The sequence below is a fragment of the Mobula birostris genome, chromosome 2, assembly GCF_030028105.1.
Source record: "Mobula birostris isolate sMobBir1 chromosome 2, sMobBir1.hap1, whole genome shotgun sequence".
Classification (NCBI taxonomy): Eukaryota; Metazoa; Chordata; class Chondrichthyes; order Myliobatiformes; family Myliobatidae; genus Mobula; species Mobula birostris.
The window spans coordinates 246,529,776-246,557,349 of record NC_092371.1 but is presented as its reverse complement, the minus strand read 5'-3'; the positions used below and the strand labels follow the sequence as shown (position 1 = coordinate 246,557,349).

At 45.3% G+C, this 27,574-nt stretch overlaps 1 protein-coding gene across 2 annotated transcripts in view; it reads left to right on the top strand.

Moving 5' to 3' along the window:
- mms22l (MMS22-like, DNA repair protein) overlaps positions 1–27,574 on the top strand; it is a 246,989-nt gene that overhangs the window by 198,076 nt on the left and 21,339 nt on the right. For both annotated transcript variants that reach the window (XM_072251674.1, XM_072251675.1), the window contains exon 20: positions 22,691–22,860. In XM_072251674.1, coding sequence (XP_072107775.1) covers positions 22,691–22,860 — 170 coding nt within the window. The remainder of the gene's footprint in view (positions 1–22,690; positions 22,861–27,574) is intronic.

Below are 27,574 nucleotides of genomic sequence, written 5' to 3'. Positions count from 1 at the left end.
TTAAGTCTGACTCCTCCTTCAAATATCTCGACTTTGCTTTTAAGAAACAAGATATTTTGCCTGAACCCTTAAGTGTAATCCAGCTCAGGGTGGATGAAGGCAACTGGAATTGGACGAGTGGAATGAGGACCTAAGGCAGATCACTGTGGCAGATACCAGTGAGGCTGATAGTTTCTGGTAATGAAAACTGAATCTGTTGTGGAAGTTAATAGTGTTAATCCTTTGCTGTTCACTTAGCCACTGCCACACGGGACGAGTGCGCATACTGTACAAGCAGTGTTGTCGGTAAAGTTCAGTTGAATATCTTGAATGTTGGTGTCCTGGTGTGCTCTGCACTATCCCTCAATATCGAACGCAACTTGGTGTCAGAAGTGGCTGGTTGTCAATGAATTTGTGCTAGAGACCAAGTGAGATCCCTGACAAGAAAGGATTTATCAGAATCAGATTTATTATCACCAGCATGTGACGTGAAATGTGTTAACAGCAGCAGTTCAATGCAATACCATAATCTAAAAAATTTTTAAAAAATTATAAATAAACAAGTAAATCAATTACAGTATATGTATATTGAATAGATTAAAAAACGTGCAAAAAAACTTTTAACTCTCTGAGGCAGAGCGCTCTGCCCATAGTAAGGGCCATACCTTTGTTCCCCTTTGCCCACATCTCAGCGAGTTCCACGTGCGCCATGACACTGAACTCTTCTTCCACCAGCTCCGTCTTCGAGCCTACTTCTTCGGCAAGGACTCTCCCACCCCCACCGATGACCCCTTCTCCCGTCTTCAACCCTCCTCCTCTTCATGGACACCCCGCTCTGGTCTTCTGCCTGCTCTGGATCTCTTTATTGCTAACTGCTGATGGGACATCAACCATCTCGACTTCATCACACCTTGTTCCAATTCCAACTCCTTCCGAACGCTCTGCTCTCCACTCCTTCCGCACCAATCCTAACCTTACTATAAAATCCGCTGATAAGGGAGGCGCTGCTGTTGTCTGGCAAACTGACCTCTACCTTGCCGAGGCACAGCGACAACTCACTGATACCTCCTCCCATTTACCCTTTGATCTTGATCCCACCAAGGAGCACCAGGCCATTGTCTCCCACACCATCACCAAACTTATCAGCTCTAGGGATTTCCCATCTACTGCCACCAATCTCATAGTTCCCACACCCCGCACTTCCCGTTTCTACCTCCTACTCAAGATCACAAACCTGCCTGTCCAGGTAGACCTATTGTCTCAGCTTGCTCCTGCCCCACCGAACTCGTTTCTGCATACCTCGACACGGTTTTATCCCCCCTTGTTCAATCCCTTCCTGCCTATGTTCATGACACATCTCACGCTCTGGATTTTTTCAATGATTTTAAGTTCCCTGGCCCCCACCGCCTTATTTTCACCATGGATGTCCAGTCCCTATATACCTCCATCCCCCACCAGGAAGATCTCAAAGCTCTCCACTTCTTTTTGGACCCCAGACCTAACCAGTTCCCCTCTACCACCACTCTCCTCCGTCTAGCGGAATTAGTCCTTACTCTTAATAATTTCTCCTTTGGCTCCTCTCACTTCCTCCAAACTAAAGGTGTAGCCATGGGCACCTGTATTGGTCCTAGCTATGCCTGCCTTTTTGTTGGCTTTGTGGAACAATCCATGTTCCAAGCCTATACTAGTATCCATCCCCCACTTTTCCGTCACTACATCGACGACTGCATTGGCGCTGCTTCCTGCACGCATGCTGAGCTTGTTGACTTCATTAACTTTGCCTCCAACTTTCACCCTGCCCTCAAATTTACCTAGTCCATTTCCAACACCTCCCTCCCCTTTCTTGATTTTTCAGTCTCTATCTCTGGAGATAGATTATCTACTGATGTCTACTATAAGCCTACGGACTCTCACAGCTACCTGGACTATTCCTCTTCCCACCCTGTCTCTTGCAAAAATGCCATCCCCTTCTCGCAATTCCTCCGTCTCCGCCGCATCTGCTCTCAGGATGAGGCTTTTCATTCCAGGACGAGGGAGATGTCCTCCTTTTTTAAAGAAAGGGGCTTCCCTTCCTCCACCATCAACTGTGCTGTCAAACATATCTCCCCCATTTCACACACATCTGCTCTCACTCCATCGTCCCGCCACCCCACTAGGAATAGGGTTCCCCTTGTCCTCACCTACCACCCCACCAGCCTCCGGGTCCAACATATTATTCTCCTTAACTTCCGCCACCTCCAACGGGATCCCACCACTAAGCACATCTTTCCCTCACCCCCTCTCTCTGCTTTCCGCAGGGATCGCTCCCTACGCGACTCCCTTGTCCATTCGTCCCCCCCGTCCCTCCCCACTGATTTCTCTCCTGGCACTTATCCTTGTAAGCGGAACAAATGCTACACATGCCCTTACACTTCCTCCCTCACCACCATTCAGGGCCCCAGACAGTCCTTCCAGGTGAGGCAACACTTCACCTGTGAGTCGGCTGGTGTGATATACTGCGTCCGGTGCTCCCGGTGCGGCCTTATATATATTGGCAAGACCTGACGCAGACTGGGAGATTGTTTCACTGAACACCTACGCTCTGTCCGCCAGAGAAAGCAGGATCTCCCAGTGGCCACACATTTTAATTCCACATCCCATTCCCATTCTGACATGTCTATCCACGGCCTCCTCTACCGTAAAGATGAAGCCACACTCAGGTTGGAGGAACAACACCTTAAATTCCATCTGGGCAGCCTCCAACCTGATGGCATGCACATTGACTTCTCTAACTTCCGTTAATACCCCTCCTCTCGTTCTTACCCCATCCGTTATTTATCTATTCCTTCCTTCCTTCCTTCCTTTTTTCTCTCTCTCTCTGTCCCTCTCACAATAACTCCTTGCCTGCTCTCCATCTTTCTCTGGTGCTCCCCTCGTCCTTTCTTTCTCCCTAGGCCTCCCGTCCCATGATCCTCTCCCTTCTCTAGTCTTGTATCCTTTTTGCCAATCAACTGTCCAGCTCTTGGCTCCATCCCTCCCCCTCCTGTCTTCTCCTATCATTTTGGGTCTCCCCCTCCCCCTCCCACTTTCAAATCTCTTACCATCTCTTATTTCAGTTAGTCCTGACAAAGGGTCTCGGCCTGAAACGTTGACTGTGCTTCTTCCTATAGATGCTGCCTGGCCTGCTGCGTTCCGCCAGCATTTTGTGTGTGTTGCTTGAATTTCCAGCATCTGCAGATTTCCTCGTTTTTGCAAAAAATCAGAAATACTTTATATTAAAAGGAAGTGAAATAGTGTCCAAAGCTTCAATGTCCATTTAGGAATCAGATGGCAGAGGGGAAGAAGCTGTTCCTGAATCACTGAGTGTGTGCCTTCAGGCTTTTGTACCTCCTACCTGATGGTAACAGTGAGAAAAGGGCATGCCCTGGGTGCTGGACGTCCTTAATAATGGACACTGCCTTTCTAAGACGCCGCTCCCTGAAGATGTCCTGGGTACTTTGTAGGCTAGTAGCCAAGATGGAGCTGACTAGATTTGCAACCTTCTGCAGCTTCTTTCAGTCCTGTGCAGTAGCCCCTCCGTACCAGACAGTGATGCAGCCTGTCAGAATGCTCTCCACAGTACAACTACAGAAGTTTTTGAGAGTATTTTTTGACATGCCCAATATTTTCAAACTCCTCATAAAGTATGGCTGCTGTCTTGCCTTCTTTATAACTGCATCGATATGTTGGGACCAGGTTAGATCCTCAGAGATCTTGACACCCAGGAACTTGAAACTGCTCACTCTCTCCACTTCTGATCCCTCTACGAGGATTGGTATGTGTTCCTTCGTCTTACCCTTCCTGAAGTCCACAATCAGCTCTTTCATCTTACTGACGGTGAGTGCCAGGTTGTTGCTGTGGCACCATTTCACTAGTTGGCATATCTCACTCCTGTCTGCCCTCTGGTCGCCACCTGAGATTCTACCAACAATGGTTGTATCATCAGCAAATTTGTAGATGGTATTTGAGCTACGCCTAGCCACACAGTCATGTGTATATGGAGAGTAGAGCAGTGGGCGAAACACACACCCCTGAGATGCGCCAGTGAAGAGAATATGTTATCACCAATCCGCACGGATTGTGGTCTTCCAGTTAGGAAGTCGAGGATCCAATTACTGAGGGAGGTACAGAGGCCCAGGTTCTGCAACTTCTCAATCAGGATTGTGGGAATGATTGGTATTAAATGCTGAGCTAGTGGAAATGATTAGTATTAAATGCTGAGCTATAACAGTCTTACAGTAAGACTGTTCTTGTTCACATATATCCATGAAAAATATTAAGAGCCGATCTGCCTGTGTAAGTTGCTAACAGTATTCACTATGAGGCTGAGATGAGAAAGGGCCAAGGTTGTGAGGCAATGCCTTCTAGTTACACGCAAAAGTGGATATATTGTAATAATCTGTGGGCCACTAGCCTGGGGAAGTGCAGAGACACAGACACAACCTGAGAAGTCAGTGAAACTCTCGGGAGAATAAAGAAGACTTTTGCAGTACAAATAAATCAAATACTAAACAAACAAACAGAAAAATGGAGCAAATACGTGCAGTACCTACATCTACTTTCCCAATAAAGCCCAACGAGACATTTGATTTTTCTAAACCAGGGACTTTGAGCGATGGCTCAGATGCTTTGAGCGATTTAGGGTTGCAAGCAATCTCACTCAGACTTCGGAACATCAAGTAAGCACACTGATATACTGCATGGGTGACAAAGCAGATGACATTATGGGTGGATTAGAACTGACAGATGCTCAGAAAAAGGAATACAAAACTGTACAGGATATGCCTTTATATATGAGAGGGCAAAATTAAACTCCAGAAAACAGGAGTCAGGGGAAAAAGTAAATGACTTCATCACAGCACTGTATGCCCTGTCAGACAACTGTGGATATGGAATTCTGAGAGATGAGCTCATTAGAGACAGGATTGTTGTTGGGCTACTAGACACCAAATTGTCAGAGAGACTTCAGTTGCAGGTAAATCTCACACTAGAGAAAGCTATTATGGTTCCATTACAAAATGAGGCAGTGATGTGAAACATGGACACTGGGACAGATGTCATAGCCATCCCTGAATGTCTGTTCATAAAACTGGTGAAGAAAATAGACATTACACTGACTTTGGCAACAAAGAAAGTGGGGCTAGGGAAACATAGGTTCAGTGTAAAGAGAATGTTTGCTCCTGCAGAAATGAGGAACAGTTAAAAGCGGATGTCTGAGTCATTCAGGATCTCTTCTCATCACTACTGGGATGATGATGACAGGCCACCGAGAAGCTGAACCTCATTGCAAGGTTGGATTCGCTAAACTGTGTTCGGTGGCAGAAATACCCAGAGTTGTTCACAGACCTGGAAGTACTGAAAGGAGAGTACCTTATCCAACTAAGGCCAGGAGTGATGCCCCACTCTCTGTCCACACAACGTCATATGTGAGCAGAACATCACAAGGTGAAATCAAGTGGACAGGCATGCGCTTGTGCAGCTTCGAAGTCCGCAAAAGGTAGAGAAATAGAGTATCCTGATCCTTGTGGTGAGGACCAATTACCTGAGGTGGACTCACCTGTTCAAGAATCTCCATCTGCTCCAGCACTCCCAGGAGCCTATACCAGGTTGTGGCGTTTATCTGTCCCACCACAGAGATCTATTCCATTGTCTAATAGCTTAGGGCAAGTGACTAAAGAGACAGAATACAGTAATCATCTCATTTTGCTGGAGTGTTCGAGTCAGCCTTGACCTCCAGTAGAATTGGTGATTTTGAAAGAGTTCAAATATTGAAAATATTTCACAAAGTGAGACTATTCTTAAAAATTAAGGAAAATGTTATAATGTTGGTAATTCTTCTTTATGTTTATGTAAAGAGCATAAGTTTATCCTTTATCGTTTTGCATATGAAGTTCCACAGTTTAGGAGCGTCATTCAAAAAAGCTGACCTGTCAATTATCTTTTGAGGGAGATTGTTTAAATTTAAGAGATCGGCAGAAAATGACCTGAGAGCTTGAGCAGGATGATAAAACAAAAGAGATTCTGTTATAAATTTTCTTATTTGGATTTATTTATCAAACGTACTGTGAAACAGACAGTGAAATGGGTCATAACACAAGAGATTCTGCAGATGTTGGAAATCCTGAGGTAAGGTCTCAACCCAAAGCATTGACTCTTCATTCCTCTCCATAGATGCTGCCTGACCTGCTGTGTATCTCCAGCATTTGGTGAAATGTGTGTTTTTGCAATACCAACCAACACACCGATAATGTGCTGGGGCAGCCCACAAGTGTTGCCACACATTCAGGCACCAACATAGCGTGCCCACAGTGTTCAGCAGAACAACACAAGCAACAACGACAACAACAGCAAAACTAGCCCCATTTCTCCCTCCCTATGCGCATACACAGTCATCTAACCTTCCGGCGGGCCATCTTCAGCCTGCAGCCTTGCAGGCACTCAGGCCTGACTTCCCAAGCAGACTCGCAGACATTCGCTGAAATTTCTCAGAAGGCAGCCAGGGCCTAATGAGGGTCTGTGAGTCCTAGGATCTAACCCCAGGATACTCACCACTTCACAAGTGTGTGGATCAAATGCAATTGTGCTTGGATCCAGTTTATTACACACAACCCTTTGAACTTATATAGCGACCTTTGTGTGGTACCTACTTGATCTTAGGACTGAACAACACAATACAGGCACTCTGGCCCATGATATTGTACCTACCTTTTAACCTTAATGTTTGATAATACATTATGGAAGTTATGTTGCACTTTTACAGAGCTCTAGTTAGGCCATATCTGGAGTATTGCAGATAGTACTGGTCACCTTACTGTAGGAAGGGTGTTGAGGCTTTGGAGAGGGTGCAGTGGAGGTTTACCAGGATGCTGCCTGGATTAGAGGGCATGTGCTATCGCAAGAGGTTAGACAAACTTGGGGTTGTTTTCTCTAGAGCGCTGGAAGCTGAGAGGAGATGTGATAGAGGTTTATCAGTTTATGAGTGGCATAGATAGAGTAGACGGACGTTATCTTTTTCCCAGGATTAATATGTCTAATACCAGAGGGCACGCAATGAAGGTGAGAAGGAGATGTGAGGTGCGTGCTTTTTACACAGAATGGTGGGTGCCTTGAGCATACTGCCTAGGGTAGCTGTCGAGGCAGATGCGTTAGGGATTTTTAAGAGACGTTTAAATAGGCCCATAAATTGAGGAAAATGGAATGATATGGACAATTGACCATAAGTCCATAAGATATAGGAGTAGAACTAAGCCATTTGGCCCATCGAGTCTGCTCTGTCATTTCATCATGGTTGATCCATTTCCCTCTCAACCCCAATCTCCTGCCTCTCCCTGTAACCATTGTGTAGGCAGAGGGGATTAGCTTAGTTGGCCATTTGAACAACATAGAATAAGAATAACACAGCCCAGGAACAGGCCATTTGGTCTACAATGTTGTGCCAAACCAGCTAAAAAGCAAACCAAGAACATCCAATCACTAATCCCTCCTACCAACATCATATCCATATCCCTCCATCTTCCTTACATTCATGCACTTATCCCAAATGTTTCTTAAAAGCCTCTAATGTATTTGCCTCTATGGCCATACAAGGCAGCACATTCCAGGCATCCACCTCTCTGAGTAAAAAACGTACTAGAGAGGCAACTGGATGATGTTAGGTTCATCCGGGAGCACGAGAGTTTTCTGGACAGGACCTACAGTGAGGTCGTTAACCCAGGATACAGGAAGAGAGTAGGAGGACGACGATGAGCAAGGAAAGGATGCTTGAAGTACAGGAGACCCCGGGAGATGTGCCTCTCGTAAACAGGTTCTCCCTCTTGGAAGCTGTCGGGACAGAAGACAGTGCCAGTCTGAGAGGTGGACAGGTCTGCGAGTCAACAATTGGCGCTGAGACAAAGCCGAGGAGACAGACGTCAGGCAGAGCCGTGGTAGTAGGGGACTCCATAGTGAGAGGTACAGAAAGGGGTTTCTGTGGCAACAGGTGAGATTTAAGGATGGTGTGTTGCCTCCCTGGTGCCGGGATCCAGGATGACACGGACCGGGTGCGGGGAATCCTCGAGAGTGAAGGTGAACATCCGGAAGTGGTGGTGCATGTCGGCACAAATGACGTGGGGAAGAACGGGAAAGACATTCTATAGAGTGACTTCAGAGAACTCGGAAGAAGGCTGAAAAGCAGGACTTCCAGGGTGGTTATCTCTGGTTTGCTTCCAGTTCCCCGTGCTGGAGTGGTCAAGAACAGGGAGATAATGGATCTGAATGTGTGGCTGAGGAACTGGTGCAGGAATCAAGGATTTACATTCTTGGACCACTGGGGTATGTTTCAGGGTAAGGATGAATTGTACAAAAGGGACGGGTTGCACCTTAATAAGTGGGGCACCAGCATTCTGGCAGGCAGGTTTGCCTCTGCAACACAGGTGTGTTTAAACTAAGTAGAGGGGGGGAAGGGGATGAACTGGAAATATAAGGATGGAGATAAAGGGAAAATGAGAATAAGAAAAGTTAAGAATGACAGCAGAATCAACAGAGCAGAAAGCTCAAGAAGGGATCGTACAGTATGGCCAAGTGAAATAGGAATTGATATGGGAGGTGAGGGGGGTAATGAATTAAAAGTATTGTATATGAATGCACGGAGTATAAGAAATAAAGTGGATGGGCTTGAGGCACAGTTGGAAATTGGTAAGTATGATGTTGTGGGAATAACAGGGACATGGCTTCAAGTGGACAGGGCCTGGGAAATGAATATTCAAGGATATACGTCCTATCGAAAGGACAGACTGATGGGCAGAGGGGGTGAGGTGGCTCTGTTGATGAGGAATGATATTCAGTCCCTTGCGAGGGGGGACATAGAATCAGGAGACGTAGAGTCAGTATGGATAGAACTGAGAAATTCTAAGGGTAGAAAGACCCTAATGGGAGTTGTCTACAAGCCCCCAAACAGTAGTCTGGATGTAGGGTGTAAGTTGAATCAAGAGTTAAAATTGGCATGTCGCAAAGGTAATGCTACAGTTGTTATGGGGGACTTCAACATGCAGGTAGACTAGAGGAATCAGGTTGGTCCCCAACCTGGACCCCAAGAAAGGGAATTTGTGGAGTCCCTCCGAGATGGATTCTTAGAACAGCTCGTACTGGAGCCTACCAGAGAGATCGCAATTCTAGATTAGTGTTGTGCAATGAACCGGATTTGATCAGGGACCTCAAGGTAAAGGAGCCATTAGGAGGTAGTGACCATAATATGATAAGTTTTAATCTACAATTTGAGAGGGAGAAGGGAAACTTGGAAGTGTCAGTATTACAGTTGAACAAAGGGAACTATGGTGCTATGAGGGAGGAGCTGGCCAAAGTTCAATGGAACAATACCCTAGCAGGGATGACAGTGGAACAGCAATGGCAAGTGTTTCTGGGAATAATGCGGAAGGTGCAGGATCAGTTCGTTCCAAAGAGGAAGAAAGATCCTAAGGGGAATAAAGGGAGGCCATGGCTGACAAGGGAAGTAATGGACAGTATAAAAATAAAATAGAAGAAGTATAACATAGCAAAGACAAGTGGGAAGCCGGAGGATTGGGAAACTTTTAAAGAGCAACAGAAGGTAACTAAAAAGGCAATACGCGAAGAAAAAATGAGGTACGAAGGTAAACTAGCCAAGAATATAAATATAAATATAAAAATATAAATGTAAAAGCTTCTTTAGGTATGTGAAAAGGAAAAAAATAGTTAAGACCACAATTGGGCCCTTGAAGACAGAAGTGGGTGAATTTATTATGGGGAACAAGGAAATGGCAAACGAGTTGAACAGGTACTTTGGATCTGTCTTCACTAGGGAAGACACAAACAATCTCCCAGATGTAATAATGGCCAAAGGACCTGGGGTAATGGATGAATTGAAGGAAATTTATATTAGGCAGGAAATGGTGTTGGATAGGCTGTTGGGTCTGAAGGCTGATAAGTCCCCAGGGCTTGATGGTCTGCATCCCAGGATACTTAAGGAGGTGGCTTTAGAAATCGTGGACGCATTGGTAATCATTTTCCAATGTTCTATAGATTCAGGATCAGTTCCTGTGGATTGGAGGGTGGCTAATGTTGTCCCTTTCTTCAAGAAGGGAGGAAGAGAGAAAACAGGGAATTATAGACCAGTTAGCCTGACATTGGTGGTGGGAAAGATGCTGGAGTCAATTATAAAAGATGAAATTATGACACATCTGGATAGCAATAACAGGATTGGTCCGAGTCAGCATGGATTTACGAAGGGGAAATCCTGCTTGCCTAATCTTCTGGAATTTTTTGAGGATGTAACTATGAAAATGGATAAGGGAGAGCCAGTGGATGTAGTGTACCTGAACTTTCAGAAAGCCTTGATAAAGTCCCACACAGGAGATTAGTGGGCAAAATTAGGGCACTTGGTATTGGGGGCAGAATACTGACATGGATTGAAAATTGGCTGGCTGACAGAAAACAAAGAGTAGCGATTAACGGGTCCCTTTTGGAATGGCAGGCGATGACCAGTGGGGTACCGCAGGGTTCAGTGCTGGGACCGCAGCTGTTTACAATATATACTAATAATTTAGATGAGGGAATTAAAAGTAATATTAGCAAATCTGCCAATGACACAAAGCTGGCTGGCAGTGTGAGATGTGAGGAGGATGTTATGAGAATGCAGGGTGACTTGGACAGGCTGGGTGAGTGGGCAGATGCAATTTAATGTGGATAAATGTGAGGTTATCCACTTTGGTGGTAAGAACGGGAAGGCCGATTATTATCTAAATGGAGTCAAGTTAGGAAAAGGGGAAGCACAACGAGATCTAGGTGTTCTTGTACATCAGTCACTGAAAGCAAGCATGCAAGTACAGCAGGCAGTGAAGAAAGCTAATAGCATGCTGGCCTTCATAACAAGGGGAATTGAGTATAAGAGCAGAGAGGTCCTTCTGCAGCTGTACAGGGCCCTGGTGAGACCACACCTGGAGTACTGTGTGCAGTTTTGGTCTCCAAACTTGAGGAAGGACATTCTTGCTATTGAGGGAGTGCAGCGTAGGTTAAAAAAAAAAATCACGAAAAGTAGAGGTCCCAGAACAGATCCTTGTGGGACACCACTAGTCACAATCCTCCAATCCGAATGTACTCCCTCCACTATGACCCTCTGCCTTCTGCAGGCAAGCCAATTCTGAATCCACCTGGCCAAACTTCCCCGGATCCCATGCCTTCTAACTTTCTGAATAAGCCTACTGTGTGGAACCTTGTCAAATGCCTTACTAAAATCCATATAGATCACATCCACTGCACTACCCTCATCTATATGCCTGGTCACCTCCTCAAAGAACTCTATCAGGCTTGTTAGACATGACCTGCCCTTCACAAAACCATGCTGACTGTCCCTGATCAGACCATGATTCTCTAAATGCCTATAGATCCTATCTCTAAGAATCACAAGGTTAATTCCCGGGATGGCGGGACTGTCATATGTCCAAAGATTGGAGCGACTGGGCTTGTATACTCTGGAATTTAGAAGGCTGAGAGGGGATCTTATTGAAACATATAAGATTATTAAGGGATTGGACATGCTGGAGGCAGGAAGCATGTTGCCGCTGATGGATGAGTCCAGAACCAGAGGCCACAGTTTAAGAATTAGGGGTAGGCCATTTAGAACAGAGTTGAGGAAAAATTTTTTCACCCAGAGAGTGGTGGATATATAGAATGCTCTGCCCCAGAAGGCTGTGGAGGCCAAGTCTCTGGATGCTTTCAAGAAAGAGATGGATAGAGCTCTTAAAGATAGCAGAATCAAAGGCTATGGCGATAAGGCAGGAACTGGATACTGATTGTGGTTGATCAGCCATGATCACAGTGAATGGCGGTGCTGGCTCGAAGGGCTGAATGGCCTACTCCTGCACCTATTGTCTATTGTACTCCTCTAATCACCCTTTAACCTACCCCATCTCATCTTTAATTCATGCCCATAGGAAGTCATTCCTGCCTGTGGCCATCAAACTTTACAACTCCTCCCCTGGAAGGTCAGACACCCTGAGCCAGTAGGCTGGTCCTGGATTTATTTCATAATTTACTGGCATAATTTACATATTGCTATTTAACTATTTATGGTTCTATTACCATTTATTATTTATGGTGCAACTGTAACAAAAACCAATTTCCCCTGGGATCAATAAAGTATGATTATGACTATGACTATGAGACACTTCAACCCTGGGAAACAGCTACTCCTTGTCTACTCATAATCTTACAAACCTCTATCAGATCTCCCCTCAGCCTCCGGCGCACAAGAGAAAATAACCTAAGTTTACCCAGCCTCTCATGATAGCACATGATGATCAAACCATGCACCATCCTGGTAAACCAGTCACAAACAAGAGAAAATCTGCAGATGCTGGGAACCCAAGCAACACACACAAAATGCTGGAGGAACTCAACAAGTCAGGCAGCTAGTTAGGCAATATTCCAGATGTGGCCTAATCAGTTTTATAAAGCATTTCCTCTTGACTTTAGAATTCAGTGCCTCAACTAATAAAAGTAAGCATTCCATCAGCCTTCTTCACCACCTTATCGACCTGTGTAGCCACTTTCAAGGAGCTGTGAATCTGCCATTGGTTAAACTCCATCTGCCATTTTTCAGCCCATATCTGCAACTGATCTATATTGCTCTGTTTTCTTTGCCAGTCTTCTACGCTATCCACATCTCCACCCATCTTGGTATCATCTGCAAACTTATGAACCCACCCATCTACATTTTCATCCAGGTCAGTTTATGCATGTACATCACCAACACACATCACTGCAGAACATCACTAATTACAGACGCCTATCTCAAATAAGTCCCTTCTATGCGCAAGGCAGTTCTGAATCCAGTGAGGGACTTTGTCAAACACCTTACTAAAATCCATGTAGACAACATCCACTACCCTTCCCTCATCAATCTCTCTCACCACCTTGTTAAAAAATACTCAGTCAAGTTGCTAAGGCACAACCTGCCATGCAGAAAGTCATGCTGTCTCTCCCTAATTAGGCCTTGGGTTTCCAAATGGTCAGATATCCTATCCCTAAGAATGTTCACCAACTGACGTGAAACTCACCGATCTGTAGTTCCCAAGAGTTTCCCTTGTTCCCTTCTTAAATTGAGGTACAACACTAACCACTCGCCAGTCCTCTGGGACCTCACCTGTGGCTAGGGAGGACATAAAGATACTGGTCGCGGCCCCAACAATCTCGACTCTTGCCTCCTTCAATAACCTGTTGTACATCCCTTCAGGCCCTGGGGACTTATACACCTCAATATTCATTAGGAGGCCCAACACTTCCTCCTTCTTGACCTCTAAACACACTAGCATACTTATAAACTCAGTACTGATCGCCTGGTCCTCCATATCATTTTCCTTTTAAATACTGAAGCAATGTACCTATTAAGTACCTCACTCACATTCTCCACATCCAAGCAAATATTCCCCACTTTATCCACCCTCTCCCTCGTTATCCTCTTGCCCTGAATGTATGTACAGAATGCCTTGGGATTCACCTTAATCCTACTTGCCAAGGACTTTTCATGGCTGCTTCTGGCTTTGCTAATTCCCTTCTTTAGTTCTTTATGACTTCTTTATGCTCCTCATCTGCTTTGTTTGATCCTGACTTCCGAAGCTTTACATACTTTTCCTTTTTCTTCTTGACTAAATTCATCACCTCTCTGGGCATCCAAGGTTTCGGCCCAAAACGTCAACTATTTCCATAGATGCTGCCTGGCCTCCTGAGTTCCTCCAGCATCCGTGTGTGTGTTGCTTAGATTTCCAGCATCGTGTTCATGTCTATCCTGATTTCAACTCCTTTTGCCTCCTAAAGATTATAAGCACTTAAGCTACACTCACAACACACTGGAGGAACTCAGCAGGTCGGGTAGCATCCGTGGAAAAAATCGGTCGACGTTTCGGGCCGGAACCGACCGATCTTTTCCACGGATACTGCCCGACCTGCTGAGTTCCTCCAGCGTGTTGTGAGTGTTGCTTTGACCCCAGCATTTGCAGATTATTTTGTGTTTACGAAGCACTTAAGCTGTTCTAATTAACTGGTAAAGACAGGACAACTGCCTATAAAGCTAGGCTGCTGTGTTCGACTCCAGCCATCAGTTGAATTGGTTCCGCACAACATTATGGGCTGAAGGGTCTTTTCCTATGCTGTTCCTATGTTCCATGTTTTGGCCTCTGCACTGAGAAACATTTTTCTGCCCTGCTACATCCTCAAGAATCATTCTTGGATTACCCAAATAATGTTTCTCTTCCATTTAACTACTTGGACTCCTGAATTGTGTGAACTAATTAAGTCATTATCCCATTATTTATAATGGATTCAAGAATTTGCCAACACACACAAAATGTGAGAGGAACTCAGCAGGTCAGGCAGAGTGTATGGAAATGAATAAGCAGTCAACATTTTGGGCTGAGACTTTTCTTCAGGACTGGAGAGGAAGTGGGGAAGGCACCAGAGCAAAAAGGTGGGGGGAGAGGGAGGAGGACAAACTAGAAGGTGATGGGTGGGGGAGGGAGTGAAGTAAGAAACTGGGAAGTGATAGGTAGAAATGGTAAAGGGCTGAAGAAGAAGGAATCTGATAGGAGAGGAGAGTGGACCTTGGGGCAAAGGGAAGGAGAAGGGGCACCAGGGGGAGATGAAAAGATTGAATAACCACCTTAGTTTAGCAGGAAACTGGGTAACTGCCTTTGTGAGAAAGGCTCAGATGAGTGTGATGGTGCCATTATTGTCCTAAACAAGTATTCATTAGTTTGAAGGAACTATTGAGAATAATCACAAGCAATCTCCTGCAGTTACAAATTGCCACTGCAGGCTATTGTAAATGGTTGAACAGAGATCATTTCACTGTGGTACACAGATCATATCAGCTCATATTAATGACTTCATTGGAGCTGCTGCGCTATGCTAATGAAATGACCATCAACTGAAGACAGCATTTCACTTTGATCTTTGATCATTAACTCTGCTTTGTTGCGGGATGTGACTTTCATCTCAATACGAGAGCTTCCGTCAAACTGGTGGAGGCTAAAGTGCCAGTGCAACAAAGGGATATTTTCCAAAGATAAAGAAAATCTTCCTTTCTGCAAAAAAAGCAAAATGGCCTAATTTACCTTGGACTTTGCGTGACCCAAATATACCCCAACCCATTTCCTTTCAGTTTAATGTATTCTCCCTTATTTGTAAGTAGGTTGACTGGATAATTGTGTTTTTTTTAAACTAATGGATTTAAGAAATGTTTTTGTATTATCAAATTAACTGGTAAAGCACGAATTAACATCTTTGGAGTTACGCTAATTGACACACAGTAAGATAGTTCAACGTTAGAGGGCCATTGACAGTATTTAACTGTAAATGCTCACGTTTCCTGGTCCTTTCAAACCTTGACATACAATTAGAGTTTTAATTGAAAATTAGAATTGAACGGCACGATGTAGTGGGTATGGTTACCAAGGAAGGGCAAACAGGATCTGACCAGCATAAGTGCACAACTGAGTGGCAAGTAACGCCAGGAAGAAAGCAACTAAACTTCTTTAATTACACAGTAATTAAATCTTCACACACAAAATATATAATTGGTTACTGCAGATGAATACATGTCAATCTATTCAGAATGATAATGAACAAATGAGGAGGTTAGCCGAGGAGGAGAGATTGAGTCGGCTGGGACTATACCCGTTGGGATTCAGGGGAACTAGAGGGGGCTTAATGGAATCCTGCAAAATAGTGAAGGAGATAAGACAGAGGCAAAAAAGTTGTTTTCACTGGTAAGTAAGACTCGAACGAGGAGACCTGGACTCAAGATATGGGGGAGTGCATTTAGGACAGGACAGAACAACAGCAAAACAACCCCCGATACTCTCGACCTCACCCCCCCACCACTAAACCACACACACGGACAGTATTCCAACTGCAGTATTCAGGTTTCAACCAACGGGTTCCAAGTTCCAGACTTCCAACTGATCTTCGGGCTTGGATCATCAGTATCGACCACCTGACTAGCCAATGACGGGATACCAAACGCCAGGTTTGAACCCATTCACACCCACTGACTGGCCGCTATGCCTCCTCTTAACTCCTGCTTACATGCACATCTGATCCTCAGCCCACCGACCTAGCACAGCCTGATATCTGCGGATGTCCTTCACCACTGCTCTTTGAGCATGAAGCAGAGGCCTGGAGTCCAGATGACTGTTATCTCCATGTCCACGTCACTGGGACGGAGGCCTGGACTCCAATTGACCGTTATCTCCATGTCAACGTCACTGGAAGGGGGGCCTGGACTCCAGATATCCGTTATCTCTGAGTCCACATCACTGGAACAGAGGCCTGGACTCCAGATGTCCTTCATTACACATCATCGTTACTGGCCTTTGAGTGGGGGAGCCTCTAACTCCCTCACATCCCTGTCCTTGAACTTAAATAAGACCTCTAACTGCCCCACATCCCTGTCCCCAAACCTTAATCTGATCTCGTGGCAGCATAATTGAGCTTTGACCAGCAACCAATGTGCGTTTTGAATTGATTAGCAGAAGTAAATTAAAGGAGGGCAGGGGCAAGCGTAGTGTCCATCGTCTGAGTGGACAGAGTCAGAGTGGTGACATTGAGGCTTTAGCTCTTCGAGGCTTCAGTTAGAGGACGATCAATACCTCTCATTATCTTGTACACCTCTATCAGGTCACCTCTCATCCTCCGTCGCTCCAAGGAGAAAAGTAAGAGTAAGTTCAGTTAGAGAAAGTAAGGAGGCATGGGATCCAAGGGGACATTGCTTTGTGGATCCAGAACTGGCTTGCCCACAGAAGGCAAAGAGTGGTTGTAGACGGGTCATATTCTGCATGGAAGTCAGTGACCAGTGGTGTGCCTCAGGGATCTGTTCTGGGACCCCTACTCTTTGTGATTTTTATAAATGACCTGGATGAGGAAGTGGAGGGATAGAAACATAGAAAACCTACAGCACAATACAGGTCCTTCGGCCTACAAAGTTGTGCCAAACATGTCCCTACCTTAGAAATTACTAGGCTTACCCATAGCCCTCTATTTTCCTAAGCTCCATGTACCTATCCAAAAGTCTCTTAAAAGACCCTATCGTATCTGGCTCCACCACCATTGCCGACAGCATTCACCACTCTCTGAGTAAAAGACTTACCCCTGACATCTCCTCTGTACCTACTCCCCAGCACCTCAAACCTGTGTCCTCTTGTGGCAACCATTTCAGCCCTGGGAAAAAGCCTCTGACTATCCACACGATCAATGCCTCTCATCATCTTATACACCTCTATCAGGTCACCTCTGAAGAGTTAGTAAATTTGCTGATTACAGAAAGGTTGGGGGTGTTGTTGATAGTGTGGAGGTCTGTCAGAGGTTACAGCGGGACATAGTTAGGATGCAAAACTGGGCTGAGGAGTGGCAGATGGAGTTCAACCCAGAGAAGTGTGAGGTGGTTCATTTTGGTAGGTCAAATATGATGGCAGAATATAGCATTAATGTTAAGACTCTTGGCAGTGTGGAGGATCAGAGGGATTTTGGGGTCCGAGTCCATAGGACGCTCAAAACAGCTGTGCAGGTTGACTCTGTGGTTAAGAAGGCATACAGAGCATTGTCCTTCATCAACCGTGGGATTAACTTTAAGTGCCAAGAGGTAATGTTGTAGCTATGTAGGAACCTGGTCAGACCCCACTTAGAGTACTGTGCTCAATTCTGGTCACCTCACTACAGTAAGGATGTGGAAGCCATAGAAAGGGTGCAGCGGAGATTTACAAGGATGTTGCCTGGATTGGGGAGCATGCCTTATGAGAATAGAAACCATAGAAAACCTACAGCACAGAAACAGGCCTCTTGGCCCTTCTTGGCTGTGCCAAACCATTTTCTGCCTAGTCCCACTGACCTGCACACGGACCATATCCCTCCATACACCTCCCATCCATGTATCTGTCCAATTTATTCTTAAATGTTAAAAAAGAACCCGCATTTACCACCTCGTCTGGCAGCTCATTCCATACTCCCACCACTCTCTGTGTGAAGAAGCCCCCCCCTAATGTTCCCTTTAAACTTTTCCCCCCTCACCCTTAACCCATATCCTCTGGTTTTTTTCTCCGTTGCCTCAGTGGAAAAAGCCTGCTTGCATTCACTCTATCTATACCCACCATAATTTTATATACCTCTATCAAATCTCCCCTCATTCTTCTACGCTCCAGGGAATAAAGTCCTAACCTATTCAACCTTTCTCTGTAACTGAATTTCTCAAGTCCCGGCAACATCCTTGTAAACCTTCTCTGCACTCTTTCAACCTTATTTATATCCTTCCTGTAATTTGGTGACCAAAACTGAACACAATACTCCAGATTCGGCCTCACCAATGCCTTATACAACCTCATCATAACATTCCAGCTCTTATACTCAATACCTTGATTAATAAAGGCCAATGTACCAAAAGCTCTCTTTACGACCCTATCTACCTGTGACGCCACTTTTAGGGAATTTTGTATCTGTATTCCCAGATCCCTCTGTTCTACTGCACTCCTCAGTGCCTTACCATTAACCCTGTATGTTCTACCTTGGTTTGTCCTTCCAACGTGCAATGCCTCACACTTGTCTGTATTAAACTCCATCTGCCATTTTTCAGCCCATTTTTCCAGCTGGTCCAAGTCCCTCTGCAGGCTCTGAAAACCTTCCTCACTGTCTACTACACCTCCAATCTTTGTATCATCAGCAAATTTGCTGATCCAATTTACCACATTATCATCCAGATCATTGATATAGATGACAAATAACAATGGACCCGGCACTGATCCCTGTGGCACACCACTAGTCACAGGCCTCCACTCAGAGAAGCAATTCTCTACTACCAGTCTTTGGCTTCTTCCATTGAGCCAATGTCCAATCCAATTCACCACCTCTCCATGTATACCTAGCAACTGAATTTTCCTAACTAACCTCCCATACGGGACCTACCGATCATATCTTTGCCAGAGAACAACCTGTCCCAATCCACGCTTTTTAGATCCTTTCTCATTTCTTCAAATTTGGCCTTCTTCCAGTTAAGAACCTCAACCCTAGGACCAGATCTATCTTTGTCCATGATCAAGTTGAAACTAATGGTGTTATGATCACTGGAACCAAAGTGCTTCCCTACACAGACTTCCGTCACTTGTCCTAACTCGTTTCCTAACAGGAGATCCAATATTGCATCCCCTCTAGTTGGTCCCTCTATATATTGATTTAGAAAACTTTCCTGAACGCATTTTACAAACTCTAAAGCATCTAGACCCCTAACAGTATGGGAGTCCCAATCAATATATGGAAAATTAAAATCCTCTACTGCCACAACTTTATGTTTCCTGCAGTTGCCTGCTATCTCTCTGCAGATTTGCTCCTCCAATTCTCGTTGACTATTGGGTGGTCTGTGATACAATCCCACTAATGTGGCCATACCTTTCCTGTTTCTTATCTCCACCCATAAGGACTCAGTAGACAAGCCCTCTAATCTGTCCTGCCTGAGCACTGCTGTAATATTTTCCCTAACAAGCAATGCTGCTCCCCCACCTTTCATTCCTCTGCCTCGATCACATCTGGAACATCGGAACCCTGGAATATTAAGCTGCCAGTCCTGCCCCTCCTGTAGCCAAGTTTCCCTAATTGCTGTAACGTCATAATTCCACGTGTCAATCCACGCCCTCAACTCATCCGCCTTCCCCGCAATACTCCTAGCATTGAAATATATACACCTCAGAAGATTTTTACCACCACTCACAACCTTTCTGTTAGCGGGTTTGCTTGAACTTTTAACATCATTTATTTTCACCCCAGCCACACTGTCAGCTCTGGCACTCTGGTTCCCATCCCCCTGCAAATCTAGTTTAAAGCTTCCCCAATGGCACTAACAAACCTCCCTGAAAGGATATTGGTCCCCCTGTAGTTCAAGTGTAACCCGTCTCTCTTGTACAACATGGCTGCTGTATATGGTGGTCTGCCCCAGAAGAGGTCCCAATGATCCTGAAATCTGAAACCCTGCCCCCTACACCAGTTCCTCAGCCACTTGTTCATCCTCCAGAGCATCCTATTCCTACCCTCACTGGCACGTAGCACAGGTAGCAATCCTGAGATTACCACCCTCGAGGTCTTGCTTTTCAACTTCCTACCAAGCTCTCTATACTCACTCTCCAGGACCTCCTTGCTCCTCCTTGCTATGTCATTGGTACCGATGTGCACCACGACATCTGGCTGATCACCCTCCCACTTCAGAATGTCATGCAATCGATCAGAGACATCCTTGACCCTGGCACCCGGGAGGCAACAAACCATCCTGGATTCTCTGTCACGACCACAGAACCCTCTATCTGCACCTCTAACTATCGAGTCCCCTATCATTACCGCTCTCCTCTTTTTCCACCCTCCCTTCTGCACCGCAGAGCCAGACTCAGTGCCAGAGATCCGGCTACTGCAGCTTGTCCCAGGTAAGTCATTCCACACCCCCCCCCCAACAGTATCCAATGCGGTATACTTGTTGAGGGGAATGGCCACAGGGGAACCCTGCTCTGCCTGCCCTTTCCTCTTCCTTCGCCTGACAGTGACCCAATTTCCTGTCCTCTGCTCCTTTGGCGTAACTACCTCCCTGTAGCTACTATCTATAATCTCCTCATTCTCCCGAATGATCTGCAAGTCATCCAGCTCCTGCTCCAGTTCCCTAGCACGGTTTGTTAGGAAGCTGCAGCTGGATGCACTTCTTGCAGGTGTTGTTGTCAGGGACACCGGAGGGCTCCCTGACTTCCCACATCCTGCAAGAGGAGCATTCCAACATCCTGCCTGGCATTCTCTCTACTCTAAACAATCTGAACAAAAAACTTACCGGAACCTACCCTGGATCCTGCCTGTTCTCGCCGAAGCCTGTTGAGCCAAAGCCATCCCACTCTGACTCAGTCCACTCCGACAATGGCCGCTGTATATGGTGGTCTGCCTTTAAACCTTGGCGCACGATGTCACGCACCTGCGCAGTGCAGACCCTTCTCCCCGAGCAGTGTTTTAAAAAAAACGACTTTTAATAGCTTGAGTGAATTTGGCCTTTTCTGTTTGGAGCGACGGAGGATGAGAGGTTACCTGATAGAGGTGTATAAAATGATGAGAGGCATTGATTGAGTGGATTGTCAGAGGTTTTTTCCCAGGGCGGAAATGGCTAACATGAGAGGGCAGAGTTTTAAGGTGCTTGAAAGTAAGTACAGAGGAGATGTCAGGGGTAAGTTTTTTATGCAGAGAATGGTGAGTACGTGGAATGGGCTGCCGCTGGCGGTGGTAGAGGCAGAAACGATGGGGTTTTTTAAGAGACTCCTGGATGGCTACATGGATCTAGAAAAGTAGAGGGCTATGGGTAAGCCTGAGTAGTTCTAAGATAAGGACATGTTCGGCACAGCTTTGTGGGCCGTAGGGCCTCTATTGTGCTGTATGCTTTCTATGTTTCTAGAAAAAGCAAAGAAAAGAAAAGCTTATGATTAAGTTTTTTCCTTCTCTTCTTTATAACTGCTCAATTAGGACAGTAGAGATGCCAGGCAGGATAGTGAACTGCTCCTCTGTGGGATGTGGGAAGACAGAGAGACCTCCAGTGTCCCTGACAACTACAACTGTGAGAAGTACATCCAGCTGCAGCTTCTAACAAACTGTTTTGAGGAGTTGGAACTGGAACTGGATGAACTCCAGATCATTCAGGAGGCTGACGGGTGATAGGTAGGACATTCAGGGAGGTAGTTACACCCAAGGTGCAGGACACAGGAAACTGGGTGACAGTCAGGAAGGAGAAAGGCATTAAGGACCCAGTGCAGAGTACCCCTGTAGCCATCCCCTTTGGCAACAGATTTTTGTCTGCCATGCGATTTAAATATTGAGCATTTAATTCAATGTTGTTTGTTTATTTTCTGGATCGTCTGTGCGCTAATAGGAAAATGTAGCGAAGCGTGGAGATATGTATTATCCAAAGATGAGCAACATCTCCCCACACACGCACAAAATGCTGGTGAACGCAGCAGGCCAGGCAGCATCTATAGGAAGAGGTACAGTTGACGTTTCGGGCTGAGACCCTTCGTGACGACTACAGCCCACTATACCCTAGCTATATGTATGTGCAAAGGACTTTTGCACAGCGCTGTATATGTTTAAGAAATCCTAAACATTTAGAAAGCCTGAGTAATCCTCACTCATCAGAGCTTGTTGTACGACTAACCTGAAATGAGAACACTTGTTCAAAAAATTCGGAATCCAAATATGTAATATCATTTCAAACTAGCAGCAGTGGCAATAAGAAGAATGCAATTAGGTTGTAAAGTGGAGTTCAAACAATGTACAAAACCGTCACTGAACCAGATTTCTGTCAAGGTAATAAAATAGTCTTTAATAAAATTCTCTGAAATATCTTAACAATTTTCAAAGCATATGAAATAATCCCACCACCACTACAGCGACATCACCTAATGAATTTTTATGTAGATACAGTCAGTCTGTATATCACAGTTATGTGTACATTGTGTTTCATAGGATTGCTTTTATATATATATTTATTGTGTTTTTATTGTATACTTAATGCTTATTGTGTTTTTTATGCTACATCGGATCCAGAGTAACAATTGTTTTGTTCTCCTTTACAGTTGTGTACTGAAGAATAACAAAAAACAAACTTAAATCTTGAATTTTTCCTTTGCAGGCTGCATTGTCAAGCACTGGGCTCTGATACTGGCCACTTCAAAGTCTCAACAATTCTTGTTCCGGATTATTGATCGTCTGTTATTGCCACATACGCTGTTTCAGCAGGGAATAGAATTGCCCCCAGCACTGCTATCGGCCATTCGAGAGAACTTGCCATTATATCTACAAGTAAGCACCATCACACCACTTCAGGATGTCCTGAGAGCTTTGTTTTTTCAACAGATGCCTTTTTCATATTTCATTTCTTTATGTTGATGGCATTCTGAGTGCTTGTGTTTTTCTTTAAAAATCTTAGAATCTCCTTGGTGTTGCGAATTTGTCAGAAATATGGTGCCAGGTCAGGATGGACAGAGTCCAAACAATGGGGTATTTCTTCTTTTCCTAAAAAATAGAACCAGTGTTTCTTGACTGTCGGGCCAGGATTAGGGGGAATGGAACTGGTGCTTTAGTTTTCCACCTTGTTTTCCAAATGTTAATTCCCATTTTCTGCTCTCAGCTCTGGCCAGACCTCCAGCTCTGACCTTGGCTTCATTCTTTCTTGATTTGAGCCACTGTGAAGGCATAAAGTTACCATAAATTACAAGAGTAAAATAGTATGAAAATAAATAAATAATGAAATGAAGTAAACTCAGCCAACTCCATCATGGACACCAGCCTCCCCAGCATCCAGGACACTTTCGAAAGGCCATGTTTCAGAAAGGCGGAATCCATCATTAAGGACCCCCATCATGCAGGGCGGGCCCTCTTCTCATTGCTGCCCTCAGGGAGGAGGAACAGGAGCCTGAAGGCACACACTCACTGATTCAGGGAGGTGAGGTAGTGTTTATGGGTTCATGGACCATTCAGAAAACTGATGATGGAGAGGAAGAAGCTGTTTCTAAATGATAGAGTCTCTCAGCTCCTGTAGTAATGAGAAGGGGGCATGGATTGATGGGTGCTGCCTTCTTGAGACACTGCTTGTTGTAGAACATAGAACATTACAGCAGAAATCAGGCCCTTCAGCCCATAAGGTTGTGCTGACCTTTTAACCTACTCCAAAATCAATCTAACTCTTCCCCCCTACATAACCTACCATGTTTCTTTCATCCATGTGCCATTCTAAGAGTCTCCAAAATGTTTCTAATGAATCTGCTCCTGTCATCACTATGTGTTCCACACACCCATCACTATATGTGTAAAAAAAAACTTACCTCTGACATCCCTCCCCTCCCCCAGTACTTTCCTCCAGTTTTCTCTAGTCACCTCAAAATTATGCACCCCCTTCTATTAGACCTTTCCGCCCTGGGGGAAGTTTCTGCCTGTCCACTCCATCTATACCTCTTATCATCTTGTACACCTCCATCAAGTTACCTCTCATCCTCCTTCACTCCCAAGAAAAAAGCGCAGCCTCATTCAACCTATAAGTAATACTTTCTAATCCAGGCGTCATCCTGGTGACTCTCCTCTGCATGCTCTCTCTTTCTTTTTTTGCATTAGAAACATAGAACATAGAAACATAGAAAACCTACAGCACAATACAGGCCCCTCGGCCCACAAAGTTGTGCCGAACACGTCCCTACCTTAGAAATTACTAGGCTTACCCTTTGCCCTCTATTTTTCTAAGCTCCATGTACCTATCCAAAAGTCTCTTAGAAGACCCTATCATATCCGCCTCCACCACCGTTGCTGGCAGCCCATTCCACACACTCACCACACTCTGCGTAATAAAACTTACCCCTGACATCTCCTCTGTACCTACTCCCCTGCACCTTAAACCTGTGTCCTCTTGTGGCAACCATTTCAGCCCTGGGAAAAAGCCTCTGACTATCCACATGATCAATGCCTCTCATCATCTAATTAACCTCTATCAACTCTCATCCTCCGTCACTCTCATCCTCCATCGCTCCAAGGAGAAAAGGCCGAGTTCACTCAACCTGTTTTCATAATGCATGCTCCCCAATCCAGGCAACATTCTTGTAAATCTCCTCTGCACCCTTTCTATGGCTTCCACATCCTTACTGTAGTGAGGCGACCAGAACCGAGCACAGTACTCCAAGTGGGGTCTGACCAGGGTCCTATATAGCTGCAACATTACCTCTTGGCTCCTAAATTCAATTTCACAATTAATGAAGGCCAACACGCTGTATGCCTTCGTAACCACAGAGTCAACCTGCGCAGCTGCTTTGAGCGTCCTATGGACTCAGACCCCCAAGATCCCTCTGATCCTCCACACTGCCAAGAGTCTTACCATTAATACTATATTCTGCCATCATATTTGACCTACCAAAATGGACCACTTCACAGTTATCTAGGTTGAACTCCATCTGCCACTTCTCAGCCCAGTTTTGCATCCTAACAATGTCCCACTGTAACCTCTGACAGCCCTCCACACTATCCACACCTCCAACCTTTGTGTCATCAGCAAACTTACTAACCCATCTCTCCACTTCCTCATCCAGGTCATTTATAAAAATTACGAAGAGTAGGGGTCCCAGAACAGATCCCTGAGGCACACCACTGGTCACCGACCTCCATGCAGAATATGACCCGTCTTCAACCACTCTTTGCCTTCTGTGAGCAAGCCAGTTCTGGATCCACAAAGCAATGTCCCCTTGGATCCCATGCCTCCTTACTTTCACAATAAGCCTTGCATGGGGTACCTTATCAAATGCCTTCCTGAAATCCATGTATACTACATTTACTGCTCTTCCTTCAACAATGTGTTTAGTCACATGCTCAAAAAATTCAATCAGGCTTGTAAGGCACAACCTGCTCTTGACAAAGCCATGCTGACTATTCCCAATCATATTAAATCTCTCCAAATGTTCATAAATCCTGCCTCTCAGGATCTTCTCCATCAATTTACCAACCACTGAAGTAAGACTCATTGGGCTATAATTTCCTGGGCTACCTCTACTCCCTATCTTGAATAAAGGAACAACATCCGCAACTCTCCAATCCTCTGGAACCTCTCCCGTCCCCATTGATGATTCAAAGATTATTGCCAGAGGCTCAGCAATTTCCTCCCTCGCCTCCCACAGTAGCCTGGGGTACATCTCATCTGGTCCTGGCGACTTATCTAACTTGATGCTTTCCGAAAGCTCCAGCACATCCTCTTTCTTAATATCTACATGCTCAAGCTTTGCAGTCCACTGCAAGTCATCACTACAATCACCAAGATCCTTTTCCATAGTGAATACTGAAGTAAAGTATTCACTAAGTACTTCTGTTATCTCCTCCGGTTCCATACATACTTTCTCACTATCACACTTGATAGATCCTATTCTTTCACGTCTTATCCTCTTGCTCTTCACATACTTGTAGAATGCCTTGGGGTTTTCCTTAATCCTGCCCACCAAGGCCTTCTCATGGCCCCTTCTGGCTCTCCTAATTTCCTTTTTAAGCTCCTTCCTGTTAGCCTTATAATCTTCTCGATCTCTAACATTATTTAGCTCCCTGAACCTTTTGTAAGCTTTTCTTTTCTTCTTGACTAGATTTATTACAGCCTTTGTACACCACAGTTCCTCTACCCTACCATAGCTTCCCTGTCTCATTGGAACGTACCTATGCAGAACTCCACACAAATATCCCCTGAATATTTGCCACAATTTTTCCATACTTTTCCCTGAGGACATCTGTTCCCAATTTCAGCTTCCAGTTTCCTGCCTGATAGCCTCATAATTCCCCTTACTCCAATTAAACGCTTTTCTAACTTGTCTGTTCCTATCTCTCTCCAATGCTGTTGTAAAGGAGATAGAATTATGATCACTATCTTCAAAATGCTCTCCCACTGAGAGATCTGACACCTGACCAGGTTCATTTCCCAATACCAGATCATACACAGTCTCTCCTCTTGTTGGCTTATCTACAGATTGTGTCAAGAAACCTTCCTGAACACACCTAACAAACTCCAGCCCTCTAAACCCCTTGCTCTAGCGAGATGCCAGTCGATATTTGGAAATTAAAATTTCCCATCATGACAACTCTGTTATTATTACACCTTTCCAGGATCTGTTTCCCTATCTGCTCCTCGATATCCCTGTTACTATTGGCTGGCTTATAGAAACACCCAGTGAAGTTCTTGACCCCTTCCTGTTCCTAACCTCCACCCACAGAGACTCCATAGACAATCCCTCCATGACATCCACCTCTTCTGCAGCTGTGACACTATCTCTGATCAACAGTGCCACACCCCCACCTGTTTTGCCTCTCTCCCTGTCCTTTCTGTGTGCGTGTGCGCCCTTAACTCCTGGTGGAGTCATCGGGGCGCAGTCATGACAAACTTTTGGTATGCTCATCGTACAGGTGTCTTGGGCATCTGAAACCTGGCAGAGCTCACCTCCTCCAGGTTTTTTATTACGAGGTCGAGTCGTTCGCTCGACACTCACCCAGACACGGATAGAGAGTGTGCAAGGGAGCCGGCTGGATTTGAACTCGGGACCTCTCGCCCCGAAGACCTGCGCTGATGCTACTACGCCACCAGCCGGTTTTTTAACCCTAACCCTATCCTTTCTGAAACATCTGAAACCCCGCACTAGAAGTAACCATTCCTGTCCCTGAGCCATCCAAGTCTCTGTAATGGCCACCACATCATAGCTCCAAGTACCAATCCATGCTCTAAGCTCATCTGCTTTGTTCACAATACTCCTTGCGTTAAAATAGACACATCTCAAACCTTCGGTCTAAGTGCGTCCCTTCTCTATCACCTGCCTATCCTCCCTCACACAGTCTCCAAGCTTTCTCTATTTGTGAGCCAACTGCCTCTTCCCCAGTCTCTTCAGTTCGGTTCCTACCCCCCAGCAATTCTAGTTTAAACTCTCCCCAGTAGCCCTAGCAAACCTCCCCGCCAGGATATTGGTCCCCCTAGGATTCAAGTGCAACCCATCCTTCTTGTACAGGTCAC